At 43.5% G+C, this 16,527-nt stretch overlaps 1 protein-coding gene across 1 annotated transcript in view; it reads right to left on the bottom strand.

Moving 5' to 3' along the window:
• The window catches only part of CDH2 (cadherin 2), a 259,251-nt gene that overhangs the window by 62,487 nt on the left and 180,237 nt on the right, over positions 1-16,527 (bottom strand). The window contains exons 4-6 of the mRNA XM_083187475.1: positions 6,990-7,127; positions 5,023-5,178; positions 2,704-2,848 (exon numbers count right to left, since the gene is read on the bottom strand). Of these exons, the coding sequence (XP_083043601.1) occupies positions 2,704-2,848; positions 5,023-5,178; positions 6,990-7,127 (439 nt within the window). The remainder of the gene's footprint in view (positions 1-2,703; positions 2,849-5,022; positions 5,179-6,989; positions 7,128-16,527) is intronic.

Genomic DNA, 16,527 nt, shown 5'->3' with positions numbered 1-16,527 from the left:
TGGGGGAGCGTTTGCAGTCCCTTGTATCTGCAGGGTATTGGGCTGGTCTGGTTCCAATGATCAAAGGATGGGACAACGGTGGCACAGAACATCAAGGTGGAAGCAGAATGGGTAGTAAAGTGATGTGTTTCACTGCTTAGCTGCAGCTTTTTATTTGAACGCGTCAGGATACCACCCATTCTACTTCCACCCAGGCCAGCAATGAGTGCTGATGCGCACTCCCATATCATCGCCGGGCCGTACACACTGGGGGCTTTTGAGCTAAAAGCAGCTCAAACAGCAGCTTTCAGCTCAAAATCGGCCACTGTGTTTGGGCCTTAAATCCTCACTGTTTTGAGGTGAAGTACTGCCAGTGACCAGTAGAGGCCACTCAACAGACCAAAATACTATTTAACAAAAAATGCAATCAAAATTACATGTTTTACACTACATGGATATAGACAGAGGGAGCTGTGAAGACATATTGGAGGTAGAAGCAGATAGGGACTAAGCCTTCACAGACAAATCCAATATGAGATAATTAACATGATTTCAGCCTGTGTTATACCCCTTTCGCACTGAGGCAAGGCCAACTCAGACTCATTGACAGGAGTGGTAGAGGGGCTGTATGTGAGGAGTTATGAAGAGGGCGGAGTAAAGTGCAACAGTTATGTGATAATTATGGCTAAGTTTTGCTGTCTAATAATCTGAAACCTCTTTTAGGCATTTGTTTTTAGCTATCTTCTTGTTATGTGTGTGAAAATAGCTTAAGTCCACTTATATAGAAATACATGTGATGGGTTGGGATCATTGGGTCTACAGCAAGTTGGTTGACAAGGGTTAGGTCAACACTGTTAGGTCGACATGGGGAAAGGTCAACATGGCTTTAGGTCGACATGGGTCTAGGTCGACATGGGTTTAGGTTAACAGGTCAATAGGTTGACACAAGCAATAGGTCAACAGGATCTAGGTCGACAGTCAAAAGGTTGACAGGGTTTTTCACAGTTTTTTTACCAGAATGTCGACACAGTCAACATGGACACAGTTTCCAGTGCACCACATCCCCTCGCATCGCTGGCTTTGCTCGGAGCTGATTGGCCGGTGATAAAGTACCAGGCACTTTATCACTTCTCCTCCCTTATCACTGCTTCATACGTCTACCCCACAGTATATTAAGTCATCTTAATAGAGAACTACTGTATGCTGAGAAAAGTCAAATCTAAAACAAGAGTTAAAAGTAAAAACCAGACAGAGCGCAGATTCTAGTGATATTTTGAAGACGAAAAATAAAAGGTTAGCTGATATTATTGGGACTGTCAACGTGAGTAATTCACTGTCCTTGAGAGATACAGTATAGCAGGGTATGCATGAAAGAATAGCTTGTGCATAATGAACCCACATCTGCATCTTAATAATTCTCCATATAATCAGTGCTCTATGCTCCATAAAGGCCTGAGGAAAGTCAAACCTTGGGAAGCAGAGACATGCCATTTATTTAACTGTATTCTTTTCATATATTTTACTAGATGATCTGTGTCAACGTATCAAGTAATAATCTATAAACGTTATCTATTGGGCAGCAGAGCAAGAACATGGCATATTGATGATGGCCTAGGACAGCTGTATCTACAAGTCTAGCCTTTATAATTGTATTCCTCCTGAACGTTGTCAGGAAGTCTGCAGGACATGCATGTTCATCTTGTTTTTGACTGAGTGGCTAAAAAGTAGGGATGGTTTATGGCCAATGTCGAATACTTTTGCCATCAATGTGGGAGAACCAGATGGTTTTCCTACATCGATGGCAAAGGAGAACCAATGTTTCCTGTTTTTTTTTCAAGGTGCCGGGACACGGAGCATAGCTCCGCCCCCCAACACCCATTAGTCCCACCCCCGAGTTCTGATTGGCCCATGGACCATTCAGACAAATATAATGGATAACCATCGATTGCTAAAACTATTGATATTTATCCATCAAATAGTTTACCACTATCGATGGCTGGGTGCAGAATCACCATCAATGGCAACCATCAATATTGTCTGCATCGATGGCCATCCCTACTAAGAAGTGGGTTATGGACTAAGCTGCCAGCTACCTCTAAGGCCCCAATATTAGATGGTGTGGTCAATCATGTAGGGGTAAGGCCATACCAGTTGTAACTACTGGGGCACTCATCACCTTTTGACGGGCATGTGTTCTTCCGGGGAGTGGCTGAGCTTCAGCCAGCAGCATGAGCCTCATAAGAAGCCTGGATGTGGTTCCCCACTCATGAGGCCCCAATTTTTTTATATGGCTCTTTAAAAATATTTTTGTTTTAATTATAGAAAAGTTGTTATTAAATCCCATTGGTTTTAAGGTGGGTATAGTAATAAAAAGTATATAAATAATTTATATATAATTAAGACTCATTTTAATATTCGAATACTCCAAGGGTAATCATTAAATCAATTGTGTATAAAAAAAATTATTGATACATTTCTATATCGTCGATAATGAACACATTGCACAGTAAAATATTTAATCACATACAAACATCTTAGCAAGTGTGACACAATAATAGAATATTGCATAGGAAATATGAGTTTGGTCATGAAAAGAAATACCCTTGACCATGACAGGATATTTAAAGTTTCAACTACAACAAAATAAAAATAGAAAAATAATAATAGAACAAGTAAAAAAAAAAAAAAAAAAAAAAAAACAACCAAAAAAACGTCATTCTTTACCTGGCTTTGCTCCTTCAGAAATGCTCCCATTCCAAATTTGGTGCAGGAATTCTGGTCTGTTGTCATTCATATCTATTACATTGATCACTATGTCTATGGGATTTTCCACCTGGTTTCCATTTACATCCACTGCGTGTGCCCTCAACTGCAAAAACAATTTTATATGGCAGTTCTCAGTAGAAATATGATACAGAAAATTACCCTATGTCTATGAACTAGTCCCAGTGAAGCACTTGTCCCAGATGAGTTATTTAGAAATATCAGTGAATCTGCTGTCAATTCAGCCATAGTAACTGCAGAACTACATAATAGATGCGCTGAACAAATCTCCTCTTTCATGCTGCATTCTTTTCCACTGTCTTTTGTGTTCAATATGCTCATTACATTAGTGGATTTTATGATAGATAACGGTGAGTGCTGTAATGAACTGCTAGTCAAGATATAACATGTACAAAATACAGTACCTTATACACAGTGTTTCAAAAGTCAAATTCAATTCTTACTGAATGATTGTTAATCAGATGAATTAGGCTCAGTTACAACAGTCTGTTTTAATAGATCTCTACAGTGACTGGTTTGCACGTTGTATCTCCACCTATCACTGTGTGCCTCCATTCTAACTTTGCTGTATCATTAGCAGCAGCACAGATAGACCAGTCCTCAGTGCCTTACAAACAGCTTAAATTAATTCTCTGCAACTGTAATAGTGGGAAGTTCATTTGGGCAGGCTCATCTTTACCATCTATATAATGTTACTATATATAATTTGTGTGCTTCATGATTCTCTTATGGTGTGTACACACGGTCGACATGATGCCGTGCGATGTGAGTCCCGATGCGATCTGATCGCATCAGAACTCGCATCGCACGGCATGAAGGAGAGAGAGGAGAGGACACCTGTCACCAAGTGCCGGGCAGGGGCACAGATAGCAGCGTGAAGAGGAGAGGACAGTACAGGAGAGGACACCAAGTGCCGGGCAGGGGCACAGATAGCAGCGTGATGAGGAGAGGACAGTACCTGGCAGCGTGCTGCGACACCCCACAGCAACAGCTTCCCCCCGCCGTGCATACATCAGAGGCCACTCCCCCCGCCCTCCTCTTTAGGGTGGACTTCCGGGTCATCAGCCCTGCAGCCCCAGGAGAAGCCCCTCTGGCCGCCGGAGCTAAAGTGAGTATTAGGCACAAAGACTATATAGTGCAGATCTGCTCTATATAGTCTTGCCTGCCCTCACTATGTCGCTGCCGATTTGGGCTCACTCGGGAGCGCGCATCGGCAGCGCATCAAGCTCACAAGCACTGTAAAGTACACAATCGTTATGCGATATGGCTTCCGATGTGCACTATATCGGCAACTTCGGAAGTCATATCGCCCCTGTGTGTCCACACCATTAGTGTATAGTGTTGTATAATATCACAATATAATAAAATACATTTGTAATACTCATGAAAAGCTGGAAGAAACAATAGTTGCTATCAGACTTGCATTTACCCCACTTCCTTCTACGGGAGGTATTCAATCCCGGATTCCGACTGTCGGAACATCCCGTTAGTTGGAATCAGGGGCGGTTTTTGTTCCTTCCGACAGGAACTCGACAGTCTGTATTTAATGTACTGAACTTGCCGAACGTGTTTTTTTTAAAGGAGAATTAACTTACAAGACAAAACCATGCCTTGAAAGTTAATTCCCCTTTAAAAAAATGTCTGCGTTCGGCGGACATCTCGCACTGCCGCTGAACTCGGGCAGCATTAAATCTCACCCATTGTCAGAATGTTGATATTCTAAATGCTAATATTGGAAATGTTGACATGCTGTCCATGTCAATATTCTGGTCCCGACTTTTTATGCCACACCCTAATCACCACTATTGGAAGTACAGTATGTAATATGTAGTCAATATGGACTGTTTATACTGGAGTGGTGCTCATTTATGTACAATGGTGAAAATGACCATAAGAGTGGTTTCCAAGGACAACAGCACCATTCTCTTTCCGCTGGAATAAAATGTAACAGTCAGCATAAAAAAAAGTAGTGGTGGGAAGTTGGGCCTCTCCAGAAAAGGATAAAAAGTTTGGCTTTGGGACAAAGCTACCAGGGGACAGACAATTAAATGATACAACAACCGAAGGGGATAGATTCAATTACTGAAGCTGCAAGAATTTTGCTCGACTCTTCTGTGCTAGTATTCCTTGGTTTACTGCTTATGCTTGTGTCCCACAAATGTGCAAGTAGAAAGCAAGCCGTCGGATGCAGCCGATGGACCTTCACAGCTAAATGAATCTACACCTAAAACTCATTGCTACTGTAGTTTGATTTCTTACATGAAAAATCGCAATCTGTTCCCGATCCAAAGGTCTTGTTACGGAGAGCTGTCCGGAGATTGGACTAATAATAAACACACCAATTGGAGGCTGATCAGCTCCTGGACCTGTCATGCTGTATCGTAGAGACGTGCTTTTATCACGATCAGACCTGATCTATAGATGAAAAGAGAACAAAGTAAACTGAAGCTGCAAAAACAAAAACAAAAAAAAAAAAATATTGCAAAAACACCTGAAAGCAATAAATATGAGCAACACAGATCAAAACAGGAGCAATGCTGCAGTACTAGGAGCCAGCCTTGTGTGAGTCACCTGTAGAGTACATCTTGACATGTTTGCCTTTAAATGTCCTTACAAAGACAAAGGACCGACACGAAAACTGTACACAGCAAAAGGTTCAAAGTAATAATCCACATGCTTCCTCACTAATTCTACCAATCACAGCCTAACAATAAATCGGCATTGGGCTGCGAGATAAAACCTGTAGTAATTTCATGTCACAATTCAGAGGTAATAATTACTAAATGAGGTAATGAGGCTTCAGGGTAAATGCCCCAATAGGACTCCTCTCACCTAGGGGGGTATGCAATCTGCTGCCGCTATTTCCGACATGGGAAATAGCGGCAGGTCCCTATTCAATGCTGTCATTAGCGACAGCATTGATGCAGGATCACGGCAGAACGGGCCCGACTTCAGAAGCTGTCAGGCCCGTTCTGCCGATAACGGCCGTGGATTGTCGTTATCCAGGCCGCAGATCGACAATCCACGGCCGTTTTCGCGGCCACGCCCCCTTTGCGCCCATCGGCAGGCGGGACATTGAATCCCGTCTGTCGTTTTGCGGTCAATCTGACTGCAAACGGGGCCCGGATCCCGGCTGTCAGCGGAGATCGACAGCCGTGATCCCAGATTGAATATCCCCCTATGTCTCAAAATATACAGGTTGAGTATCCCTTATCCAAATATCCATTATCCAAATTATTCCGAAAACCATAGTCTCCTAAATGAGCTTTTTTTTTTTTGTTAAAAACATACTGGCTACATCTGTAACTGGCACTACTGGGGTAATAACATGTAACTGACACTACTGGGGGCATGATATGTAACTGGCACTAAATATGTGCAAGGACATGATTGTTTGGCATTCAAATTCATGGTCTGAAATTGTGAACAAACTTTGTTTCATGTTTTAAAACCTTGTTTCATGCACAAGTAAAATATATGTGTGTGTATTTCATGTGTTTGATGTGCTTATACAGAATAAATGCAAGATACCTCAAGATACCACATTCAAATATAAAAATATTCCAAAATATGGAATAATCCGTTATCCAATACTCAACCTGTACAGTATCTCCTGCCTGAGAATAGACCATTCGAGAGGGAGAGGTTTACCAAACATGACAAGGAAGCCGCCTTTGGACGGTATCCAATTAGATGTAGTAATTTACCGTAGCTAATGGATTCAGCTGGTGCAATTTAATTACCCCAATAAGCATCACTTACTGACGATTATGCATAATCCAAGATACCAGAGACCCGTTTTTATGTGATAATACATAGGTATGGGAATTTAACCCAGATTCCATGAATTATCACCCAAAAACTGGTCATTTACAGCACAATAAAAATGGGCTATAATTGGATAGCCCGATATACTATCTTAACTCGTTTGTGCGGTAAATTAATGCCTTTATGTGACATTTCAAACACTAATTTACAATAATAACATATAATGTGAATATGTAACAAGAAAGCATTGTTTTCTTTTACATTTTACTTTGTACAAAGATGACATTTTATTGTGTTTGCAACACACTGCAACTTTACCAGATTAAGCACACCCCCTTCTCCTAAATATACATACAAGTACTCTGATGTCTATACCTATTTGCTATGGTAACAAAACTGCAGATATTTGTAGTTACTGGGGAAACGCAGAAAATAACAATAATCAGTTTGATACTCACTCGTACTAATTCCTGAGGAAAAGATCTTGAGTTTTCCGGTACATTAATTGGTGGGATAACCCAGTCCCTTTTCTGTCTCTGCAGAAAGCCATTGTGCTTACGTGGAGGAAATTTAATTTCTCTGATCTCGAAAGAGCCCTTTAAAATATAAAAACAAAGACAATTCAATATCTTATACACTGCGTGTGCATTGTAGAGATATGGGCTTTACAAACAGAAATGCCCATCAACATATATATATACATTGTTCTACAGATTACAATTGTTTATGCTGTGTGCTAAATGTCAAATCAGGAGAATTGGGAGAAAAAAATGTAAGCGCTTATTTATTTTCTAGAAAGTATATATAAATATTTTATTTCTGTTTATGATGCTGAAATACGGATGTGTTTTCATACACTGAGCCTCAATACTCCATGCACAGTGAGATTTCTGGAGTGAGTAAGCCAGCAGTTCCAGTCCCGCTATGCGAATAAGATGCACAAGCAGACCTTGCTTGTTAAAAGATTATGCAACGTGTCTAGATTCTGTGTGATAGCTGTATCTCCATACTGTGTGTTCCTGGAAAACAGGAGTGGCCAACCGGGAACTCTCAACAGCTGAAGATAGTGTCAAGTTCCTACAGAAGAGGACTAAGTATGAGTCCCTTTACTAGTGAATGAGGATGGTGTGGCACATCCGTGGTATCTCCGGCAGTACCATTGCACTGAATGGTTAATGTCCACGATAGGAGATGAAAATGTTAATTTATTTGTTTTCACCACCTCTTATAGAAATGAAGGAATAATGAATAGGCCTCTAAATAAGTAAATAGCAGTGCTACACATGAATTTTTGGTATACAGTATAAGGGAGTATTCAATCCCAGCTGATACTTCCAACAGGCAGAAATATTGTACGTTTCCGACAAGACTATGTCAAATTCGAATTCGCCTTATTCAATGTTGTCTCCGTTTTTCCGACTGAATAGATTCTGACAGTCGGAAAGTCCGTAGATCTTTCAAAACAGCCACGGAGTAGGCAATCCAGTCTATTTTTTGACGATGCAGATTTGATTTTAAACATTAAATACTGATGGCTGATATTTCTGCCTGCCGGAAATATCGGCAAACATTGAATACCCCTTACACTTTTAAAATTAAAATATCCTCTGTTAGAGGACTCTGGAGAAAGTTCTAAGGTACTTGTGTACTATCACGGCGCCCATCGCATCGCAGACCATATCGCATGTGATGCAACGCGATATCAGCCGATGTTGTACAATGGCATGCAATTTTAAAATTGTATGCCATTGTATATGGCATACAATGCCATACAATGCAATGGGATGCGATTATAAATAGTATAAGCACCCTAATGGGTGCTTACAATGCTTAAATGCACCCCTACGCCACCCCCCAAGTATAAACGTGAACCCAAAGCTTGGCGAGCGCAGCGAGCCCACGAGGGGCGGCGATACACGTCCTATTACCTTTTCATACCCCCACTATCCACATTGGCGTGGAGTTGATTTTATAAAGTGTGGCGAGCGCAGCGAGTCACCGAGCCCGAAGCGAGCGCAGCGAGGGGACGCGGATACCTTCAGAGGTATCCGCGTCCCCTTGCGGGCTTCACAGGTATCCGCATCCCCTCGCCACACTTCGGGCTCGGTGGCTCGCTGCGCTCGCCACACTTTATAGACTCAACTCCACGCCGACGTGGATAGTGGGCGTGAAAAAGGTCGTAGGACGCGTACCGCCGCCCCTCGCGGGCTCACTGCGCTCACCACGCTTCGGGTTCACGTTTATACTTGGGGGGTGGCATGGGGGTGCATTTAAGCATTGTAAGCACCCATTAGGGTGCTTAAAAGCACCCATTAGGGTGCTTATACAATTTAATATCGTATATGCGTTAAAATCGCATCGCATGCCATCGGGTGTATGACATGCGATGCGATTAAAAAATCAGGCGACTAATTATCGGGGCGCCGTGCAAGTACACAAGTACCATTTCTAATGCTCATGATAAACAACAATTTGAACAATGTGGCATATGTAATAGCGTCTCACCAGAGGGACGGGATGCTGGACAAGCTCAGACATTTTTTTTTTTTAAAGCGGCAATTACAGTATGGTTTTGCCTTGTAAATGATTATAAAAAAAAAACATATTAGTTACAGTATATACTTGTCACCAGGTGGCACTGCTGCAATACACTTCACTTGAATAGTATTACAGTTGTTCAACAAATCCTCCACTGTGGTTAACAGTTCCCATTCAAAGGACAGCATCCTCTATAGCACAATGAAGAATGAACATGTTGTCTAATTTATTTATTTACAGTTTCTTATATAGCGTAGCAGATTCCGTTGCGTTTTACAATTGTAATATTATAGTGTTCACTCTAGGTTTCACAGCGGGCAGGGCGCCAGGGGGTGGACCAGGGCCGCCGACGTCACAGCTGGGGGCGATCCCCGGCCACCGACGTCATCAAAGGGGGATGGGCCCGGCACCTCCGAAGTCACTATGCTGCCGGGGAAGCGCACGGCTTCGCCGTCTGGGCTTCCCCTTGAGGCTGTTTTAGCGGGGCGCTGCGAGAGGGGCAGGGCACATTTTGCCCTTAAAAAATCGGACAGGGCGCATCGCCCGCTAAAACAGCCTAGCGGGAACACTATATTATGTTATAGATCAAAAACAAAACCTACAACCAAAATCTGCATAGAGGGAGGTCCAGTGATCTGGGTGACTAAATATAGTTGTTGATAAATCACCTTGGAACGTCTTGGCCAACACAATCACTGGATATCATCCTATGTGCCTTTTGGTTGCATTTTTTTTTGTTTGTTTATTATTAAGACCTGTTAGAGCTGCAAGACTACATTATACATCAGCTGTTGGTTATACCACCAATTGTTGCTTTCTACTATAAAGAATTATGTTGCTCACATGGAAACTGATGTTGACCACAATAATGGATACATTGAACAATTGTAATGTTCTTTATGTGATTTGCATTCTCAATATCGCCACCTGGTGACAAAATCTGTAACTTTTTTTTAAAATCAATAGCTAAAAAAGGATCCTCTGACGTGCCTGTTGTTTACATTTCTCTTCATTTGGGGCAAAATTTACTAAGATGGTAGTTCTATTTCACATTGGATGTTGCAACCAATCAGAATTTACTTCTTATTTATTTAGCACTTTCTAGAAGGTAATATAATTTAATTTATATAGTATCGGATTGGTTGCCCATAGCAACATCCCATGTAAAAAGAACTCCCATCTTAGTAAATTCCCCACTTTGAGCCTTATCATGCACAGCAGAGTTCTATGTGGGGGGTTATTTTAAAAGCTGTATTGAAAGTAGTGGTGCTTTAAATTGAGTGGACTGAAAAGTATCAGTAGATGAGATTTTTTATACAAGTTGTCATAACTAGAAGTGCTTTGCCTGCATTGATTTGTGTTATATAGGCCCTTATTCTGGTTGGTGCGGATATGTCCGCGTGCGTTCGTTCCGCCGATGTTTTGTGTCTGCGCATGTGCAGAGGCATATCTGCGCATGTGCGAAAGGGACATACGTCCAAATTCCGCATGAATTGTTTACACTACGAACAGGGGGAGGAGAGGGGCGTGAAGGGCTGTTTGGCCTCATTAACATATGCATACGCCCCGCGTTTCATGGGCGTTCCCATGAAAACGCTGGGCGTACGTATGGTAATGCGGCCGTGACGCACGTGTAGGGGGCGGACATATGACATTGCCGGATGTCAGCTGCCCGCCCAGATCCCTGCTTTTGCACGGAGAAATGCCCGAGCGGTCTGAGCTCGCGGGAGCTGCCTGACCGCTCGGTCCTGCATTCGATGGTATGCGACCATCGAATGATGTGGGAGGTTCCCAGAGATGGAGGAGGTGTATACATGAGAAATCCACTCGTGCTCCGTGCGGTCAGCGGCTTACCGCATTAGGACGGAGTGAGCAATCTGTACGGAAGGCGGGGTTTAGGACGCACGGTCCTGCCCGCATATTCGCCTCCGGCAGCACAGACCAGAATAAGGCCCATAGTCACAGACTGTACTCACAAAATGAGTCAGGTGATTTGCTCTTTACGGTATATCTGTGATATTGTACTACAGAAGTAGGAACGTAAATAAATTGGAAGTTACCAGAGAGGATAAGTGGCAACAATATAGTCAGTGTAGCCGCTCATTAGATTAGATACTGTATAATATGTGAGTCTTTTTGTTTTGGCAAGACCTAAAATCTGGATAGAACACCTGTGGGGTAGCATGACATTATGTATTATATACATTTTCTTACATAGCGCTGCATATTCCATTGTGCTTTTCAATTGAAAAGAGATAAAACAAACTGGGTAGTAATGAACCGACATAGAGGAAGGAGGCCCCTGCTCGCAAAGCTTACAATCTATAGCACAGGTTCTCAAAGTCGGTCCTCAGGACCCCACACGGTGCATGTTTTGCAGGTCTCCTCACAGAATCAAGTGAAATAATTAGCTCCACCTGTGGATCTTTTCAAATGTGTCAGTCAGTAACGAATGCACCTGCAGGGTGACCTGGAAAACGTGAACTGTGTGTGTGTGTGTGTGGGGGGGGGGGGTTGAGAACCACTGATCTATAGGGATAATAGGAGGGATACATAAGGAGTCGCTCCAGACTTCAAGACAGTCCTGATGAGATGCAATTAGATATGAACATCTACGGATGCAACAACTACAGACACCTACGGATGCAACTGACCTCATTACCTGCACCAGCGCTACATTTCTGGTGGCTGGCACGCCTGCGCACGTGGACGCACGAGCATCTCACACGCTCACGCATCCATTGCTAAGAATGGGGTGCGCGAGCATCTCAGATATACGTGCGCCACATTCGCTGGCAGGCCATGGTGATTTGCACGCCAAGGTCCGGCTAAATGAGAACGGCTGCATCTGTATATTCACAGTTATACTGAAAAATTTATCAGAATATAATAACCTGTTCCAATGTGTTATTTCATCTGTGTAACTGCTTTATACCTTAAAATAATCTGATAACATAAGGTAACCTAGACTGATGTGATGCCGCATGCACGTGTCTAAGAAGCAATATGTACACTATGTATATAATCCTCAAAGGCACAAGCATGTATTCAGCTAATAAAAGAAAACTCTTAAAAGTGGAAGAAAGATCTTGAGCAGAGATGTAGAGGAAACAAAATTGATGTGTAGTGGCTGCAAAAGAGGAATCAATATGGTGAGTGTCCAGGCTTGGTGAGTAAATGTAGTTGGTTACAGGAGTGGAAGAGAGAACAAGACAAAGTCAGGATTTAGAGTGCAATCCAAAATATAGACTTTTTATAGATTTTTGAGTTCTATTTTCTGTGTATGGTTTATAAACATAAGTCCAATGTGTGGCCGCAGTGCCGTAACAACATGGGAGGTAACACAGGTACCTTATGGGCCAATACAGGTTTCCAGCCTGGTCACTAGCTCTAGTAAACTCAGGGAGCATTAGGGTTGTGGACACTGCTTTGCTACGGCAAGACAGTAGCTTTGTACCAACAAGATTTTAAAAAAGTAAAGAGCTTTATAAAAAAAGAGTAATACAAGGTGTGAAGAACATGTGGAGTTCATTATAGCATTCAAATTATCCAATGTCACCAAATGCTAAAACGGTGCCTCTTTCTTGGGCGTAAATGGGGTAAAAGTAGAATAGAATACAATGAAGTAATAGCAGTGTGGTATGCACAGGCGCACACAGATTTAAGGAAAGCTGGGTACAAATAAGACCCCCAATCCCCAGGACATACATAGCACTACTGCTTTTGTCAGGCGTTATCTCCTTCTCATTGTTGTCTGACCCTAGGGAAAAGGCAGCCTCTTATTACATCTAGGATGGCCAATGTGATCACTCCACTGGTGACTGCCATACTGAGGATCAAAATGCTGAGACCTGGGAGGCCAGATGGAGCTCCAACTTCTATTCATATGGTTTATGTACATACTGTAACCTTAATAAACACCACTATCCTCAAACTAATTTCCAAGATGTGACAACAAAGATAGATTTTCATAGTCCATATGGGCGCATGTTAGATGAAGGATGCAGTTAGAATTGGAATTAAAATCCCATCTCTTCTTGCTTCACAAGTAAAAACCTTAACAATTATATATCTGAGTTGGCCAGCGGCCACCTATGTTCTGCACCGTGGGCACTAGGTAGGTTGCTGCGGGCAGGATGTGCTTCAAGTGGATCTTTTCATACAGGGTATATAATACTACCACACAAGTGTAATTGTCCCTTATAAGCATTGTGTCCTTGTATGATAGCTCATCTCTCACAGCATAACCTATGAAGTGTTCCCAACAGGGCTGCTATGCTTGTGGGTGGGATGCAAAGTACAATGGCTAATGGTTTTGCTGTAATCCTACTATGAGCCTTAGGATACTTCAACCACCCCAAAGTGCTTATGGATCAGAACAACTGCTCAGGTGCAGATGCTACAACCAGCCTTATGGTGCCCACACACGCACCGATCCCGGCGGTGCGATGCTATACGATGGGGTGCGCGCTCCCGCGGCACCCCATCGTACAGTACAAAAAGTATGTGCTGCACATAGTTTTTGTACTAGCTTTTTCTAGCATAGCATCGCATCGCATGCACATCGTATGCACAAGGCATACGATGCGATGCTATGTGTGCTAGTTAAGCCCAGAACGCACGCCGGGATCGATGCGTCTGTGGGCACCATAAGGATGCTACATCAAAAAACCCTTTTAATAATGTCAGTCTTTTACTGCCTTCCTGAGAAAGTAACAACAGGGCCGATAGTATGGTGGTACTATATAAACACAGCTGTGAAGCATTTGAAACCCCCTCTTTGTAAATCTATATTAGTTTCTGTGCTTTCCTCCTATCTTAAGTAAGGAGTTAGGAGCCTTATAAGCATGCTGTCAACTTCGCAGGTTCACCCATTTAGGTAGCTCAGTGTCATACAGTAGCTCAGAGTCCCCACTGTATAGCTCAAATAGAATTAGGAGAAATTTTACCTAAATGTGCAATTTTTGAAGCTGACAAAAATATGTTGTGCAGCAGGCGGGTTTTCACAGGTTCAGTGGTGGTGGTATAGAGGGTTCCTATCAATCGCAGGAAATTGCATGTAGATGACAGCAGGTCCAATGCAATGTGAGGTATCGGAGCCTGCTAGTCGCGCCGGATGCACAAGTGATCTCTTAGATTGCTTCGGAGCCAGGCAGGCTTGGCTGGAATTACATGCAACCCTGCCACCCAGGACCTTCCCGGGCAGCTCAACGGGGCATTGCAGGCAACATCTCTGATGGGAGAAGTCGCCCTAATGAATGCTAACCTTAAGTCACAGTTTTCCTGCATGAAAACAGATATAAACTGTACACGTCCAAATCTTGCATCGCAACTTGGCAAACCATGTACAAATGTGCTCACTTTGTTGGATTTTCTCCTAACTCTAAAGGTGGCCATACAATAGGGTGATTCACCTGCTATTTGGGGTTTCTTATGAGATGAAAAGCATCCAAATCGCATGTTTTTGACAGCAGGTCCAATGAAAGTCGCAACGGCCGCAGGTGCAGTCTGTTGGATCTCATCCGAGCCAGGCAGGCTTGGCTGGGATCTCAAGCGATATATCGTACAGTACAGATGGGGTAGGTCTCATCCTGGCAGGGGATGGCGCTGGCGTCGCCAGCCGCCATCCCCCGCCAGCGCCATGGCGATGGCGAGAAGGGGACGCGCGCGCACGAGAGGCGCGCGCGTCCCCTTCCGACGGCGCTTCCATCCGTTCCCCCGGGTCCCCGCCGGCTTGCCGGCGGTAACCCGGGGTCCCCGCCGCCTGCCCGCACCCCCCCTAACCCCCCCTAACCCTGAGGCGGAGACAGACAGGGTTTCCGTCGCGCTGGCGACGGAGACTGAGACGCGCGTGCGCGTGAGACGCACGCGCGTCTCAGTATATTCGCTGGCGAGGCTGCTGGCGGGTCGCCAGAGGGGACGTCCTGGCGACCCGCCAGCAAGGATGGGAACTACCCCATCTGGTATGTGAAAGGGGGGGTGCGTGCAACTTCTCAGAGGGGAGAAGTCCCACAAGTGTATGCCCAGCTTAAAGAAGCCTTTGCGGCTGTTCTGAGCAACATGTTATGACCGTTTAACAGGTGAGCATTCTTTCCTACTAGTGAGTGCCAGGCTTAGCATGATTATGAATGATTAAAGAAATTGATGTAGGGGAGGTGGAGGCATTGTGTGACGAGAGCATGACTGTTAATTCTCTCATAAACTTGCTATAATAGGGTAGTTTTATAGAGAATCAGCTTTGTAATGAGGACTCACATTACGCAATGGACTTTGATGGCAATGAATTCAGCCATCAAATCTGTGCATTGCGGCATATATTAAGTCTGTATGCATGTACAGTTTTATCGACAGGAGTGCCGGGTTGTGAATGTATGGCCTGAGTGTGCCTGTCGACCTTCCAGTATGTCGACCTAGTGGCGTCAACCTAATGACTGTCAACCATCTTTAGGTCGACCAACCGACGTATCCCCAACACTTATGCCCCTGTATGCCACCTCACTGTAAGTAATTGGGTCTGAGTCAGAGATTCTATAGTCTTAATCTAGCGAGAGTGAAATCCCGCCCTGTGCCAGCCTGCGAATTGCTTAGTACGGCTTGGAATGATTTTTCTAGTGTGTGCAGTCTGCGCGAAGCCCAAGGCTTACTTGGTGGGTACGATAGAATCAGGCCCGGGCTAATGTCGCACAACCTGGGTAAATTTCCAGTTACCACCCCCCAAGCACCAGCTTCTTGCCAATCAACTTGCATACAGCCAGCGATAAATGAAAAGGCAGGGTTTTATTGCAGGGGGCCTCATGCATGAGTAGTAATCTGATTATTTCCTGGCCTACCGTGTGATCAGGACTGAATAACCCCCTATGTCTGGTGCGATTTGTAAAACACAAAATCTAAGCAATATACTGCAGCTCTCCGTGTGTTTTCTATTCAGAGCTAAATCACATTTATATTTAAACATGATTTATGCTGAGTTGTTTAAGACATAGCACATGCTTTCTCAGCTTATTATGTACTGCAAATGTGACAAGACTTATGCTGTCATCCAGAGAAGACCATGATTATGGAAATAAGTGATATTTTCCATGTAATATTTATACTGTGTTCGCCGCCTTTAAAGATAAGCTGGAATGAATTACAAATAAGACAGATATTATAAATTATTATTATACATTATTTATATGTATATTTATTAGGAAAATATGGAACTTCGAAAATAGCTCATTAAAGGAAAGGCTGTCAGGTCCGCAATTCTAAAACGATGTTGTCCATGTACATAAGTGCAGATAGATAACTTAATATATTAAAAAATTCAAGCCTGTAACTAAAGATCACCTCAGCCTCCCAGCACCATTAACTTCAGGCGCCGTTAGCTTCCCAGTGCCATCAGCTCCCAGCACTACCAGCTCCCAGCGCTACCTTGATTCCCCCTGAGAAATCTTGCACATGAGCAGAGCGCTACAG

Source organism: Crinia signifera, chromosome 5 (genome assembly GCF_055691185.1).
Source record: "Crinia signifera chromosome 5, ASM5569118v1, whole genome shotgun sequence".
In the NCBI taxonomy this organism is placed as follows: Eukaryota; Metazoa; Chordata; class Amphibia; order Anura; family Myobatrachidae; genus Crinia; species Crinia signifera.
The sequence above is the reverse complement of the archived record's forward strand: the minus strand, read 5'-3'. Positions and strand labels throughout refer to the sequence as shown.